The 17260-nt window shown below is 50.1% G+C and overlaps 1 protein-coding gene across 1 annotated transcript in view; it reads left to right on the forward strand.

Annotated features, from left to right (window-relative positions):
- Positions 1 to 17260, forward strand: part of LOC122375249 (lachesin-like) — a 51632-nt gene that overhangs the window by 20772 nt on the left and 13600 nt on the right. Inside the window, exons 3-4 of the mRNA XM_043354526.1 lie at positions 3083 to 3320; positions 8059 to 8198. Coding sequence (XP_043210461.1) covers positions 3083 to 3320; positions 8059 to 8168 — 348 coding nt within the window. The 3' untranslated portion in view covers positions 8169 to 8198. The remainder of the gene's footprint in view (positions 1 to 3082; positions 3321 to 8058; positions 8199 to 17260) is intronic.

The raw sequence follows: 17260 nt of genomic DNA on the forward strand, positions 1-17260 counted from the left end.
CATACATGTGAGACCCAGGATACAGGGGCGCGGGAACTACTTTCCGACTGGGGGGGGGGGGGGGGCACACCATAATAGAGATCAACCTAGGGTACCCCCAAATCTAGTTTTCTCACCGGTTTTAGGCCACTTATTTTCCACCCCTCGGCTTTTTCAACAAAAAAAGAAAACATTTGCAAAAAAAGTGTGGTATTCCGTCTCAAAGCTGTGGGGGCACCGCCCCCACGGCCCCAGAGTTGGGAGGGGGGGCAAGCTGCCCCCACTGCCCCCCGGCTCCCGCGCCTATGCCAGGATATCGCAATTCTTCACCACCTCATTCAGATAATGTGTCAACTACACCTGCAATAACTAGTTTTATTCAGCGATGCCATTATACGCACTCGAGTAGGGGTTCACGCATGCACATTTACCGGTCAAGGGTACTCCCCTCGCTGTCTTAAAGGTTATTTGGACCGTTATGCTATCCAAGAACTGAGCTTTATTGTCTCTGAGGTTCTAGTGACTCAGGTCCGTGCCAGTTCTGCGAACAGCGCCACCCACGGCGCTGCGGGTCGCCGTTACGCCCCCGCCGTGTTGTCCACGCCGCCATAGCGAGCGAACGGCGCGACTGTAACAACGGACAGTGGCAGTGTAACGACACGGCTTCTACTGCCCAGGACGGGGCCGCCCCCGCTCCGAACTGACGCCGCACCAGTTATTTAATCATGGTTCAGGGAAGCACGCGCGGGGGCAGGAGCGTCGCACCCCCGCGCTCGGCTACGTTACGTGGACCGGGGCGCTATATCAGCGATGGAGTAAAGTGGGCCGCCCACCGCCGCTCGGGCTGGACATGATATGCCCCACAATCACGGATGATACATGGCAGCCACGAGGTAAATGGCGCTTGAAACAAACGAGCCTGTCCTGTCGCTCCACGGGCTGACGCTAACTCACTCCGTATCTATCTCAACCTGGAGAGGCACGATTTATTAGAGTGCACATATAACCTGACCCTTATTTATTTTATTTACTGTCTATTGAAAGCTCGAGTCAAAGATATTGAAAGAACATTTTTGTTGCAGCGAAAAAAGGACCCGACAGCGCAGTGATACGAGTCGCGAGCCTCGCGGAGACAGTTTTAACTGAATAGGTAGACTGACCCGCCGTACACCGACGTATGGCGGCGCAACCTAACTCGCGTGAGTTCGCCTGGCCCAGAGTCTGTGAACAAAGCCACGAAACCTGGGTTAGTTCTTGGCATAAATACATTTTGAGAAAACCTTTGTTTGTGAAGTTGATAATAGTTTGCTCCAAATAACCAACAGCATCTATGTTTAGCTATAAGTACTCGCCCTTTCATCTAAAGGTCAGTTTGGATATAACATCACCAGAGCTGAGCGACCACCCCAGCCTTCTCCACCATGTAATTAATCAGATGTGCCCAGATGAGTTTTGAGAAGTTGGAAGGGCCTCGCAACTAGGCTTAATGAGACACTTGGTCCGACTGAAACGGACACAAACTTAGCGGAAAGGTTATGAGCGCGAGCGAACGGAAACCGATGACCGAACATGGAAATGAACGGCGAGTCTCTGGGCCCGTCCGGTCGTCCCGTCGGTCCAGGCGCGTGATTTGTTAGTCAGTTTGACCGGCCGACAGTCAGGAATGCAGAACTGGTCTGGTGACCTTTCAACAGGTCTCAATGGGACGACGGACTCTGACGCGGTGTCATGACATTCGCCCGACCTTGCAGCTCGTCTCTGGGACTGGCACGGGACAGGAGCTCAGATAACTTCATGGGACTGGAGAGCACGGTTTAATGAGGAACTTTGGCTTACCTCGGTATGCAAAGCATGGTCGGACACTGCAGTCCGAAGCTTACGTATTGGTCGACCAAAACGATTCAAGGAATGTCAAGCAATAACACGGGCAGCTTTTGCAATGTTTTGAATGGTATGGCGATCATTTTATGTGCTTTTGTGTATTTAGATATGCACGTTTTTCCTGGTAGAAAACAGGGTTATCTATAAATATATTTTATAATTTCGCTGTCAGCACTGCACCGCAACATCAAGTTTGGCGTATGGGCAATTTGGACGGTGGCTCGTCTTACTGACACTTCGAATACAATTTTATGACGGCATCCGATTATATGGTCACATTTATGGCATTGAGCGCAGCTGTGAACAGAGGCACACAGGTTAATGAAAAGGTAGTAAAACTGAGCGCTTTTCAGCCCGTCACTCAACAAGTACGTACTAACAAACACACCGGGAGACTCCCTCACTGTCTTCTCAAGTGTCGTCCCAGCTTTAATGGATAGAATTAATTATATGTGGCTATTTCCACCTGTCCAGCTAGAATACAGAAATATGTATAGGGCTTTGATGCATAATTCAAAGCGAAGGGTTACCCTGCCATGAAAGTAGCCGTGATGAGCAGTAACTGTCCTAATTTCAGGAATTAATAGCCCTGTTTATAGCCCATATGAGTTTCAAAGTAAGAAACTGTTTGATACAGCTGAATTAATCGCGTCTTTCGCATTATTAATTAATAATTTAATTAACGACACAAATAGTTATCATCGTTAATCTGTTACTAAATATACGAATGAAATGGGTGATATCATGAAAACATTGTGACATTCACCTTAAAACAGTAACCTTAGATCAGATTTATTTTGATGCTCTTTTTTTTCATTTCTATGCAGTCCCGCCCTCAACCCTGACCTACTTTTTCTGCCAATTCTTACTTCCTGGCTTCTCTCGTCTCCGGTCTCACCTTCTCCGCAGATACATACCCAGTACCCACTAACGCCAACCCGACCTGAACCTGCCCAATCTGTTTTCACACAGCCCGGTCCGATACAACCTGACATAGCCTGACCCATCCCTATCTGGCCTGACCTGACCCGACCTCACCTAAATCTACCTCACGTAGCCTCACCCTAGCTGATTTGACCTTATCTGACCCGATATGACCCAACCTCACCAAGCTTACCATATCTAATTTGACCCTATCTGACCCGGGCTGACCCACCTGACCTAATTCGATCCTTGCCGATGTGACCCCATCTGACCCTTCCCGCCCCTTCCCTGTCGACAGACGCGGTACCCGGTGCGGGTGGTTTCCTGGCTGAAGGACGACGTGCCGCTGACGCCGCCGCCACCTCCGCTGACGCCCGATGCCGACGGGCCGCGGCTGACAGTGGAGACGCACCGCGGGGACGTCAACACCACGTCACTGCTGACACTGGCCGCCGTCGGAGCCGACGACTCGGGCGTCTACACGTGCCGCGCCCGCGGAGCAGCGCCTGACAGCGTCAAATTGTTCGTCGATAACGGTGGGTGGGGGATGGTGGAGGGGAGACTGGAGACGGTGGGTTTGGGGGATAAAGAAGGAAATGGATAGAGAGTGAGTGATGAGGTTTGTGTGTATGTGTATTCTTTGGTATGCTGTCAAGCCTTTTGCACGGCTCATTGTGTTTTAAAATAGTGACATCATATTACATTAGAATGTTGTTTATTTATGTACCATGCTATTAATCAAAGTATTCTATATTCAGACTTTATCAGCAAGACTGAGCCAGGCTAAGCTCCTGTCTAGCTAAATCATCCTTTCAGTTAGTTTAATAGCAGAGACAGCGGTTTTGTCGCCAACGTCAGATGAAGTTCTTTTCTGATGACAACAATGTGGGATAATTTATGTTTGGAAAATGTTGAGTGATGCAGGAACTTCTGTCCGCGGGCCATAAGCAATAAATAACGCGGGGATGACCTCTGCCTGGTGATAGGCTGGCAGCGGTCTGTTTGTTCCGTTATTGACAAATGGTCAGTCGATATCGAGTTAACGGCACCAAAACGCCTGCGTTTGTGCGTTTTTCCTTAGATGGTCAGCGTGATGATATGATCACTCATCCGGCGCCCGAAATGAAGGCTCATCCAATATAATTTTAAGCTTACGCTAACGAGAAATCTTGCTGCAATTCTGTTTTTGCTTACGGCCGTGAATTACCAAACAGAAGTAGGCATAGAATGGTGTTGCTATGCATCCCAAGAGCTGTCTGCAAGACTCTCGGCAATGAATCGCCCAAATTGTTTAGGAAATGTAAGAAGAGGACTCGTAACTAACGCTGGGGCGGTCCAGATACCGGCTGTGGGCAATTTCTGCGAATCTACGACGGAATAACGCCGCCGTTGTCGTGCGGTGAAGAGCCACAGATGACATTCGGCAGAGAGTGACGGCTCAGATGTACCTTCGTCTGCCGACCGCCGGGCGATGGCGCTCTCAGAGTTTTCCACTTAACACGTACCCAGATTAACTGCAATGCTGGTTTCCGACCAGTAGATGTCGCGAAAACTTCAGAACTTTGTGCTGATAATTTGAAGAAAAACATCGCTGAGGTAAAGTACTTACCACTTCATAACTCACTTGTCGAAATGTTTTAGTGGCTTAGGAACTGCTCACATGTTTCCCCTTATTTTTCGAATAGAATCACATTGGAAGTTCTCGAAGTGTTTTCTTACCCTTCCTCACAACTCGCTCCTTTTCATCCAAGCATTCATTTTGCTGGTCCAGATCTATGGACACGGGAATAAACTGGGACCAGTCTGGAGGCTATTCAAAAGACTTGCAGTCACATTTTCAGTCGTGTCTTGCCATACTTATGGAGTCGCATGTTTCTATGCATTTTATGACATTTAAATTATGACATAGGTAAGTACATGATTCATTGAATACATTGAATAGTATGAATAAAACCTGAAGTTTCCTTACCTCCGATTTACGTATTTTGTCATGACCTTCTCCAGGTGATCATAGTGTAGGTGCGTTCGAGCTATACTAAGATAACTATTAAATCTTTATAGCCGTCTTCCTTTTATAACTCTCTGACCGGAAATTACGGGGATGACCAGGGCCATTTAAAGTCTGCCAGAGAGCGGCGCTAACCGATTAGTGGACGAAACTGGCTGCGAAGCTGCATAAAAAGCAACTATATCGGAGCGGTGGCACTCGATCTGCGAGCTCCCACACGGCGGGCACCAGAAATGGGGCCAGCCGGACGCCGGCGGAATTTCAATTGCAGAATGCTGACCCAAATGATACTAGATATGGTCACCTACAGGCCGGTCGATTGTGGGCTGGTGCAGATTTATCGCCAGTTAACCACGTCTCAGCTAAGTGAGAGGGGAAGGGGACGGAGATAGAGAGAGAGAGAGAGAGAGCGAGAGAGAGAGAGAGAGAGAGGGAGGAGAGAGAGAGAGAGAGACAGAGAAAGAGATAGAGACAGAAAGAGAGAGAGAGAGAGAGAGAGGGGGGGAGAGAGAGGGGGTCTCTGCTGGATGAGAGGCGAGCGGCCAGAATGGTGACAGAGCGGACTCAACTAGGGGAGAGGCGGAGAGGTCGAGTGAGAGCGTACTCAGCTGGGTGAGAGCGGCTCAGTCAGAGAGCGCGCGGACTGTCGAATATCGATGGCTCGGTCGGGTGAGACCGAGTTCAGTTAAGTCGGTCACGGAGGAGGTTCCCTCGAGCCCCGACCGAGGTGGGCGGGCCGCTGCCACCGCCAGCCGGTTGGCCTCTATTGAAATCGCCCCGGGCGAGGAGGCGCGTCATTGGCGTCCTTCGAGCCACGGTGGGTCGTTCACAGTCGACTGGGAACGTCTGCGGCCAGTTTCTGAGGCGGTTGGCTCCATTGTACGGAAGCGGCGAGCAGCAGCCGGGCATGGAGGCAGTCGGGAGGCTATTCTAACGGGTAGCCGCTGCCAGGGTCGGGTATGGGTAAACAGCAATGATGCCAAAAGATGCATAATGCATATTTTCTTTGGTCTTGTGAGTTTTATCAGATGACATTTCCATGCGAGTGTTACTTGTTATCCCAATATGATGCAAAGTGTCCTCTTCGGAGGTTCTTGCCGTCTTAGTGATAAAGTGATGCAAGTGACACAAAATATAGGACACTCATGTGTATGTATGACCTCTCATACATCACCGGTCTATGATAGATTGTTCTCGACAATAATAGGTATAAGAGCGTTGTAAAAACAGACCTTACGGTAATGCCATTCTTCACTTTAGGTCGTGCTGGTCGGCAAATGTTCTGCATTTTCGATGCAATGCATGTGTAGGTACTGTTAACAGTTTTCGGTTATATGACTGATATTCTTATTTCCATTGTTATAAGCTCATCATGCAACTGCTTATGAAATGAATAATTAAATATCAATGTTCATCTTGCACTTACCATTACAGTAAGACGTGCTGTGTTTCAATAGACAGACAACAAAATTACATCGAACCGGTTATTGAGCAGGATGACTTTGAGCCGGTCCCGTAGCTCAGTCGGTAGAGCGCTGGACTCCGTGTGGTGAGGGCACGCGTTCCCGGTTATAACAGTCATGGTTCGAAGCGCGACGGGCGCTTGACATTTATGGGCCTCCTGACAGGCATGTTTGCGGTTGGTGGCAGGCCGTAGCCAGGTGAAGTCAGTGAGGGGACCGGCCGGCTGCGCGGCTCTGTGCGCACGTTAAACTTTGGACTCTAAATTCTGCCATAGAATCGGAATTGCGCGATTGGAGGGTAGAGGGCAGGGTCACCGCAACAAGCTTCGCTTAGCGGTGGCTCTGTCCTTGTGAATCCTTCAAATCAAAAGGTTCGGACTAAATTTATGAAAAATGACAACAAATGAAAAATGAAACTAAGCCCGACCTCAATTTTTAAATTGCACCTCGCAATATAGTGATATAATCAAACTATGACCCCGTTTCCATGGGCATCACTGATCCGGATCAGCAAATTTAAATCGTATAATATTTCTCGAACTCTTCGTTACATGGTATAATTCAAAGTGGATTAGGCTTATATAACCAGTTAATCCCTTATTTTCATTTTCATATATTGTCTAACTATACTGGATTAGCTAATCCATTTTTACTGATCCGGATCAGTGATGCCCATGGAAACGTGGTCTATAAAATAGATTAGACCACACATAGCGCTAGAGAATGTTCAACTCTTACACGTTTTAAAAAAGCTTTGATCTATTCAAAAAGTAACCTACCATCCTAAGCACTTCGCGGTCTCCACTATCTCCTCCCCAGTTTCTCGGAAAAGTCGACCATCATGGCCGTCCACGAAATCGTCGCCCGATTTCTCGTTTCCGCCTTCCTGTTCCGGCTCTCCTCTGTGCCCCATCCATTTGCCGATCTGTTTCCGGCTCTCGATTTCGTCGGTCCAGTCCGGTCCGGCCGCATGGACCGGACCAATCGACCATCGCCACTTGGCTGTGCACGTGCCGTCTGTCTTTTTGAGACCGCCACGCCAGCCGTTGGCTGTCGGGGGCCCGCGACCAGCGACTACCACGTCAAAGATTTACGGCCCAGACCGGCGGAAACTCGTCTGAAGTTAACGGCAATCGAACATCGCAAATAAGACGATGTTGACACTTAGTGTTTGGGATTTTAGTTATTTAACTACGTTCGGCAAATCCAGTCGAATTCAATAAGGGTTGAGTACCTTGTTTATGCAGCCATCAGCGCCGAGCTCAACCATTTCATGGTTAAGTGCTTAAACTAAAAAAAAAACTTAACTGTTCTGGAATTTTCGTTCACATACCTTAGCACGATTTTCCGCAACAGCCACAGCTAATCTGGCGTTACGAGCTTTCTTTGTCGCCTTTCTCGGTACAATGACCCTTTCCCTTCGACGCTCGTGGGTCGCGTGACTCAGCACCGTCTTGCTCCACTCCACAGCCTTTCCTGTGCGTGCGTAACCTCTGAAAGGCGGCGATATGTCTCAGAACTAACAGTCGATGGCGAGTCTGGCAGTTGATGTGTAACCATTAGAGACTGACGTGATATGATGTCGTCTGATGTATGATGAGGTGATGACTGATGCCTGTTGCGCGACACATGTGGAGAGGATTGAAGACGGGTGACTTACAAATTATGAATGCACACGACTGACGAGTGACGACTGACAACTAATGATTGACGATGGACGATGGACATCTTCCGTCTAGCCTCCTCATCTCACACCCATCAGCGGACGCCTAACACCCTTTCCCTGTGTCTATCTCATTCCAGCCGACAAGACGGCCGCCATCAGTCGGCGAAACAGCACCGGAAGCGCGCTCAGCGGCCGGGGGCCGGCCACCTGGCTCCTGCCGGTCACAGCCTGTCTGCTGGCCAGGTAGTGATGACGTCATACACACATTACGTCACTGGTGAGTTGGCTAGAAGAGGAGGCCTGCTGGTGATTGTTGATCGATTTTTTTTTTTTTGCTTTATAAGCGAGCGTAATTGTCTTTTGAAGTGCACAGCAAACAATACGAATTCCACGAATGGGTGATTTTAAACTGGTGCGTACTATATACATTTACAGTTTACACATTTTACTAACTTCGCAAAACTTATATAAGCACGACAAACTGTGCGTATGTTCAGGGAAAATGGGCCGCCGTTGACCGAGCAGAACGATCACCGACCGTTGCCGTTTCATCTCGCCGCGCTCCCCGATCTGACGTCTATCTCCCAGTGCTGTGCGCGGCCGTCCCGACGCCGCCATTCCCTCCGTCGTTTCCATCTGCTCTCCTCTCGCCGCGTCATACATCGTCCTGCCGCGCTATCTGCGGGCCGCACTCGAGACCCGGGCATGCCGAAAATGACCCCATTGGCAGGCGGTCTGCGCCGACAGTCGGTCTCCCGGCGGGGCTGCCTCTGATTGAGGCGTCTCCCCGGAGCCGGCATGTGCGTGAAGTTGGCGTCGGATTCGGATTCGTATTCAGCGTCGAGTACCGAATCACTTGAAAACGTCATATCTGGTCAATTCGGGGACGGGGAGCACGAATATGACATTAATTTTGCCCTAGCAGGTATCCCTTATCCCTTAATCGTCCCTTAAACGACGGGGCGCGCCAAAAGTGCCTCAGGGGCTCTTCCGATCACGAAAATAATGGTCCCAGGCGATTCCCCGGGTCGATATCTAGCCGCACCACCACTAACTTCACACGTGCCTCATATCCCTTATCCCTTAATCGTCCCTTAAATGACGGGGCGCGCCAAAAGTGCCTCAGGGGTTCTTCCGATCGCGAAAATAATGGTCCCAGGCAATTCCCCGGGTCGATATCTAGCCGCACCACCACTAACTTCACACGTGCCTCACATCCCTCATCCCTTAATCGTCCCTTAAACGACGGGGCGCGCCAAAAGTGCCTCAGGGGTTCTTCTGATCGCGAAAATAATGGTCCCAGGCGATTCCCCGGGTCGATATCTAGCCGCACCACCACTAACTTCACACGTGCCTCATATCCCTCATCCCTTAATCGTCCCTTAAACGACGGGGCGCGCCAAAAGTGCCTCAGGGGTTCTTCCGATCGCGAAAAGAATGGTCCCAGGCGATTCCCCGGGTCGATATCTAGCCGCACCACCACTAACTTCACACGTGCCTCATATCCCTTATCCCTTAATCGTCCCTTAAATGACGGGGCGCGCCAAAAGTGCCTCAGGGGTTCTTCTGATCGCGAAAATAATGGTCCCAGGCGATTCCCCGGGTCGATATCTAGCCGCACCACCACTAACTTCACACGTGCCTCATATCCCTTATCCCTTAATCGTCCCTTAAATGACGGGGCGCGCCAAAAGTAAATGACGGGGCGCGCCAAAAGTGCCTCAGGGGTTCTTCCGATCGCGAAAAGAATGGTCCCAGGCGATTCCCCGGGTCGATATCTAGCCGCACCACCACTAACTTCACACGTGCCTCACATCCCTCATCCCTTAATCGTCCCTTAAACGACGGGGCGCGCCAAAAGTGCCTCAGGGGTTCTTCTGATCGCGAAAATAATGGTCCCAGGCGATTCCCCGGGTCGATATCTAGCCGCACCACCACTAACTTCACACGTGCCTCATATCCCTCATCCCTTAATCGTCCCTTAAACGACGGGGCGCGCCAAAAGTGCCTCAGGGGTTCTTCCGATCGCGAAAATAATGGTCCCAGGCGATTCCCCGGGTCGATATCTAGCCGCACCACCACTAACTTCACACGTGCCTCATATCCCTTATCCCTTAATCGTCCCTTAAATGACGGGGCGCGCCAAAAGTGCCTCAGGGGTTCTTCTGATCGCGAAAATAATGGTCCCAGGCGATTCCCCGGGTCGATATCTAGCCGCACCACCACTAACTTCACACGTGCCTCATATCCCTTATCCCTTAATCGTCCCTTAAATGACGGGGCGCGCCAAAAGTGCCTCAGGGGTTCTTCCGATCGCGAAAAGAATGGTCCCAGGCGATTCCCCGGGTCGATATCTAGCCGCACCACCACTAACTTCACACGTGCCTCATATCCCTTATCCCTTAATCGTCCCTTAAATGACGGGGCGCGCCAAAAGTGCCTCAGGGGTTCTTCCGATCGCGAAAAGAATGGTCCCAGGCGATTCCCCGGGTCGATATCTAGCCGCACCACCACTAACTTCACACGTGCCTCATATCCCTTATCCCTTAATCGTCCCTTAAATGACGGGGCGCGCCAAAAGTGCCTCAGGGGTTCTTCCGATCGCGAAAAGAATGGTCCCAGGCGATTCCCCGGGTCGATATCTAGCCGCACCACCACTAACTTCACACGTGCCTCATATCCCTTATCCCTTAATCGTCCCTTAAATGACGGGGCGCGCCAAAAGTGCCTCAGGGGTTCTTCTGATCGCGAAAAGAATGGTCCCAGGCGATTCCCCGGGTCGATATCTAGCCGCACCACCACTAACTTCACACGTGCCTCATATCCCTTATCCCTTAATCGTCCCTTAAATGACGGGGCGCGCCAAAAGTGCCTCAGGGGTTCTTCTGATCGCGAAAATAATGGTCCCAGGCGATTCCCCGGGTCGATATCTAGCCGCACCACCACTAACTTCACACGTGCCTCATATCCCTTATCCCTTAATCGTCCCTTAAATGACGGGGCGCGCCAAAAGTGCCTCAGGGGTTCTTCCGATCGCGAAAAGAATGGTCCCAGGCGATTCCCCGGGTCGATATCTAGCCGCACCACCACTAACTTCACACGTGCCTCATATCCCTTATCCCTTAATCGTCCCTTAAATGACGGGGCGCGCCAAAAGTGCCTCAGGGGCTCTTCCGATCGCGAAAATAATGGTCCCAGGCGATTCCCCGGGTCGATATCTTGCCGCACCACCACTAACTTCACACGTGCCTCATATCCCTTATCCCTTAATCGTCCCTTAAATGACGGGGCGCGCCAAAAGTGCCTCAGGGGTTCTTCTGATCGCGAAAATAATGGTCCCAGGCGATTCCCCGGGTCGATATCTAGCCGCACCACCACTAACTTCACACGTGATTAAGGGATAAGGACGATTAAGGGATAAGGGATATGAGGCACGTGTGAAGTTAGTGGTGGTGCGGCAAGATATCGACCCGGGGAATCGCCTGGGACCATTATTTTCGCGATCGGAAGAGCCCCTGAGGCACTTTTGGCGCGCCCCGTCATTTAAGGGACGATTAAGGGATAAGGGATATGAGGCACGTGTGAAGTTAGTGGTGGTGCGGCTAGATATCGACCCGGGGAATCGCCTGGGACCATTATTTTCGCGATCGGAAGAGCCCCTGAGGCACTTTTGGCGCGCCCCGTCATTTAAGGGACGATTAAGGGATAAGGGATATGAGGCACGTGTGAAGTTAGTGGTGGTGCGGCTAGATATCGACCCGGGGAATCGCCTGGGACCATTCTTTTCGCGATCGGAAGAACCCCTGAGGCACTTTTGGCGCGCCCCGTCATTTAAGGGACGATTAAGGGATAAGGGATATGAGGCACGTGTGAAGTTAGTGGTGGTGCGGCTAGATATCGACCCGGGGAATCGCCTGGGACCATTCTTTTCGCGATCGGAAGAACCCCTGAGGCACTTTTGGCGCGCCCCGTCATTTAAGGGACGATTAAGGGATAAGGGATATGAGGCACGTGTGAAGTTAGTGGTGGTGCGGCTAGATATCGACCCGGGGAATCGCCTGGGACCATTCTTTTCGCGATCGGAAGAACCCTTGAGGCACTTTTGGCGCGCCCCGTCATTTAAGGGACGATTAAGGGATAAGGGATATGAGGCACGTGTGAAGTTAGTGGTGGTGCGGCTAGATATCGACCCGGGGAATCGCCTGGGACCATTCTTTTCGCGATCGGAAGAACCCCTGAGGCACTTTTGGCGCGCCCCGTCATTTAAGGGACGATTAAGGGATAAGGGATATGAGGCACGTGTGAAGTTAGTGGTGGTGCGGCTAGATATCGACCCGGGGAATCGCCTGGGACCATTATTTTCGCGATCAGAAGAACCCCTGAGGCACTTTTGGCGCGCCCCGTCATTTAAGGGACGATTAAGGGATAAGGGATATGAGGCACGTGTGAAGTTAGTGGTGGTGCGGCTAGATATCGACCCGGGGAATCGCCTGGGACCATTCTTTTCGCGATCGGAAGAACCCCTGAGGCACTTTTGGCGCGCCCCGTCGTTTAAGGGACGATTAAGGGATGAGGGATATGAGGCACGTGTGAAGTTAGTGGTGGTGCGGCTAGATATCGACCCGGGGAATCGCCTGGGACCATTATTTTCGCGATCAGAAGAACCCCTGAGGCACTTTTGGCGCGCCCCGTCGTTTAAGGGACGATTAAGGGATGAGGGATGTGAGGCACGTGTGAAGTTAGTGGTGGTGCGGCTAGATATCGACCCGGGGAATCGCCTGGGACCATTATTTTCGCGATCGGAAGAACCCCTGAGGCACTTTTGGCGCGCCCCGTCATTTACTTTTGGCGCGCCCCGTCATTTAAGGGACGATTAAGGGATAAGGGATATGAGGCACGTGTGAAGTTAGTGGTGGTGCGGCTAGATATCGACCCGGGGAATCGCCTGGGACCATTCTTTTCGCGATCGGAAGAACCCCTGAGGCACTTTTGGCGCGCCCCGTCATTTAAGGGACGATTAAGGGATAAGGGATATGAGGCACGTGTGAAGTTAGTGGTGGTGCGGCTAGATATCGACCCGGGGAATCGCCTGGGACCATTATTTTCGCGATCAGAAGAACCCCTGAGGCACTTTTGGCGCGCCCCGTCATTTAAGGGACGATTAAGGGATAAGGGATATGAGGCACGTGTGAAGTTAGTGGTGGTGCGGCTAGATATCGACCCGGGGAATCGCCTGGGACCATTCTTTTCGCGATCGGAAGAACCCCTGAGGCACTTTTGGCGCGCCCCGTCGTTTAAGGGACGATTAAGGGATGAGGGATATGAGGCACGTGTGAAGTTAGTGGTGGTGCGGCTAGATATCGACCCGGGGAATCGCCTGGGACCATTATTTTCGCGATCAGAAGAACCCCTGAGGCACTTTTGGCGCGCCCCGTCATTTACTTTTGGCGCGCCCCGTCATTTAAGGGACGATTAAGGGATAAGGGATATGAGGCACGTGTGAAGTTAGTGGTGGTGCGGCTAGATATCGACCCGGGGAATCGCCTGGGACCATTCTTTTCGCGATCGGAAGAACCCCTGAGGCACTTTTGGCGCGCCCCGTCGTTTAAGGGACGATTAAGGGATGAGGGATATGAGGCACGTGTGAAGTTAGTGGTGGTGCGGCTAGATATCGACCCGGGGAATCGCCTGGGACCATTATTTTCGCGATCAGAAGAACCCCTGAGGCACTTTTGGCGCGCCCCGTCATTTACTTTTGGCGCGCCCCGTCATTTAAGGGACGATTAAGGGATAAGGGATATGAGGCACGTGTGAAGTTAGTGGTGGTGCGGCTAGATATCGACCCGGGGAATCGCCTGGGACCATTATTTTCGCGATCAGAAGAACCCCTGAGGCACTTTTGGCGCGCCCCGTCATTTAAGGGACGATTAAGGGATAAGGGATATGAGGCACGTGTGAAGTTAGTGGTGGTGCGGCTAGATATCGACCCGGGGAATCGCCTGGGACCATTATTTTCGCGATCAGAAGAACCCCTGAGGCACTTTTGGCGCGCCCCGTCATTTAAGGGACGATTAAGGGATAAGGGATATGAGGCACGTGTGAAGTTAGTGGTGGTGCGGCTAGATATCGACCCGGGGAATCGCCTGGGACCATTATTTTCGCGATCAGAAGAACCCCTGAGGCACTTTTGGCGCGCCCCGTCATTTAAGGGACGATTAAGGGATAAGGGATATGAGGCACGTGTGAAGTTAGTGGTGGTGCGGCTAGATATCGACCCGGGGAATCGCCTGGGACCATTATTTTCGCGATCGGAAGAACCCCTGAGGCACTTTTGGCGCGCCCCGTCGTTTAAGGGACGATTAAGGGATGAGGGATGTGAGGCACGTGTGAAGTTAGTGGTGGTGCGGCTAGATATCGACCCGGGGAATTGCCTGGGACCATTATTTTCGCGATCGGAAGAACCCCTGAGGCACTTTTGGCGCGCCCCGTCATTTAAGGGACGATTAAGGGATAAGGGATATGAGGCACGTGTGAAGTTAGTGGTGGTGCGGCTAGATATCGACCCGGGGAATCGCCTGGGACCATTATTTTCGTGATCGGAAGAGCCCCTGAGGCACTTTTGGCGCGCCCCGTCGTTTAAGGGACGATTAAGGGATAAGGGATACCTGCTAGGGCAAAATTAATGTCATATTCGTGCTACCCGTCCCCGAATTGACCAGATATGACGTTTTCAAGTGATTCGGTACTCGACGCTGAATACGAATCCGAATCCGACGCCAACTTCACGCACATGGAGCCGGCTGGGTACGGACGCTGCTCAGATGGGGCCGAGTTTCGACCGGAGCCGACCACGCCTGGTGGCAATGTCCGCTGAACCGTCTGAAAGATGCATAGTTTATGAACGCTTGACCGCCCGCGTTTTATGGGCCGTCATTGTTCAGCCTTTATATGCCCAACAGTCTGGGTGAAGATGTAACGATGTGGCGCTTGGCTTATTGGGACGCGTAATTAGCGAGTGGAATAAGGGCTGAGCCGAGTTCTTTCAACTTCGCTGGATTTTAAAGTGAAAATGTGACTACTTCAGGTCAAAGGGTTCACTTTATAGCTCTAAGAAGGTTATTGAATTCAGAGGAATACAATAGAAAGGGCTCATGCCATTTTATATTGAGCCTGTCACAATCCTTTTATGAGGAGTAGTGCTGGCAGATCTCCCAGTATTCCTTTCCCAATCAATCTTGCCAGCGAACATTTTGAATTGCTTTTTCCGTTTGCAGTCGGTTTTGGGCAGCTGTCGTCAGTCTGGCCTCCAGTCAGCTACGTGTTGACCCCATGGCAGATGACCGTGCGATATTACATGATCAATCAGCATCGCGCGGGCTAATTATAAGCCTTTTGGGAGATGGAAATGCCGTAGTAAATTGAATGGCATCGGCTAGTAGGACGAACGCGGGTGGATTGGGACAAAAAGAGGACGGATCGATTGATATAAGACGAGTACGAAATACAATGGATAAAGGTATATATGAAGTATCAGTGGTGGACCCAGGGGAGGCAAAATGGGCATTTGCCCCTCCCAAACGGCATAATTTTAACATTACGCCTATGGACGAGGCATGGAAAGAATCGATAAATTGTTATGGTTTGCCCCCCCCTTCTCCAAAAAAAAAAAAAAAAACTCTGAGCTGGATCCGCCTCTGTGAAGTATCACTGAAACCAGGAATACGAATGTCAAGTGTCAACACGAGTGACATTTAATTTCAAATGACAATGAAAAACGACACTGAATCACTCAGTTAAATCTGATTCACAGAATGCACTAGGTACTTCTTTGTGGCTCTACCGGGTGGCCCAGAAAAAACGTTCCCAACTTTAAATCAATATTTCTCAGAAAGTGATAAAGATACAACATTGAAACTTCGAATAGTCAATGCAGCACACATTTTCAGTAAATGGTGTGATTTTCATGGTGTTCGGTAAATAACTTTTTAAACGGTTCGTGTTTCAAGCATGCCATGTAAAAATTACTTTTTTGCTCAGATGTTTACTAAAAAATGTGAGTGAACGGGTCACTTTCACCCCGCGGCATTGCGGCTTAGAGCCATGACTTCTACTGGCAGCTAGTCTCATTGATGGTTCGGGTCTCAGGATGACACATTCCCTCAGGCAACCACGATGGCTCTGTGCCAGCGGCATCGGAAGAAGTTTCCAGTTTTCTAACCATCTTGTGGCTCAAATGCTTTCCTGGCTGACATTCCTGGGAAAAGGTAGCTTTTCACCCAGTTTTTTTTTTTTTGTCATCTGCTGGCAATGTTGTTTTTCATAAGCTATTCTGTGGTCTTCTGGCACAAGAACCAGTCTGCTTTAGTTTGTTTTCCTTATCCGGTCGATTTACTGTTTGATCTACTGAAAGGAGGGTAATCAGCAGTAATCCATGCACCGTGCCACTCCTGCTCGAAACATGATTTGGTGTTGAAACGAATGATGCATCCATGAGCACCATTTTGGCTCAGTATTTGAATATTTGGCACATAAGTGAGACAAAAATATTTAAAACAAAAACATACGTGTTTGTTTCATTCACGTGCTCTATTTTTTTATTTATTCTTTTTTATAACATGGGACGTCTAACCCAATCATCAATATCGTTTGACATCGGCAAAAAAAGCAAAAACGTCTTGCTTAATTCAACTCAAGATTGCCAGCTTGAAAATGATGGTATAGTGTTATCATTTGGCATACCAATGCGCAAAGAAATGACGCAAACTTGATGAAAATTTTGGCTCGTTATTTGTACTCGTATTTGATATACAGGGTGTCTCAAAAGTTCGCTTACAGGTACCAGCCATGCTTTTTTGTCAATAATTCTGAATCAACATGAAATTAACAGTCGAAATTTTGCATGGGAATTGGTAACAACCTTCCTCAAGCAGCTTCATTGTTTTCAAGCGCATTCGACCCTTCATGAGCACACAAAAAGGGTTCACCTCTGACCATGGATCAGGCATGAAAATGGAGGTCGCATACTCGGGTCGGCTGAGAAACTCTCTGCTTCACGAGTAATGGGAATGGTTAGGTCGGAAATGACACATGGCAAAGTGTCGGCGAGGATGAGTACAACATGATGGTCATCTAATAAAAACGGTGGCTAAAATTTTTGAAGGACAAAACCATGCGAGACTAACAGCGCTTTGAACGACCCTTGTACCGCAGCAGACTCGTGCTCCGGAAAGCAGCTGAAAATGCAGTCCTAACTATTGAAAACTGACTAGAAGCTCACAGACAGAGGTTACCCAGTTTCAAAAATTGCAAGTCATCATAAAATAAAGACAAAATATCATT

This window comes from Amphibalanus amphitrite, unplaced genomic scaffold (genome assembly GCF_019059575.1).
Source record: "Amphibalanus amphitrite isolate SeventyFive unplaced genomic scaffold, NRLGWU_Aamphi_draft 001803F_arrow, whole genome shotgun sequence".
Lineage (NCBI taxonomy): Eukaryota > Metazoa > Arthropoda > Thecostraca > Balanomorpha > Balanidae > Amphibalanus > Amphibalanus amphitrite.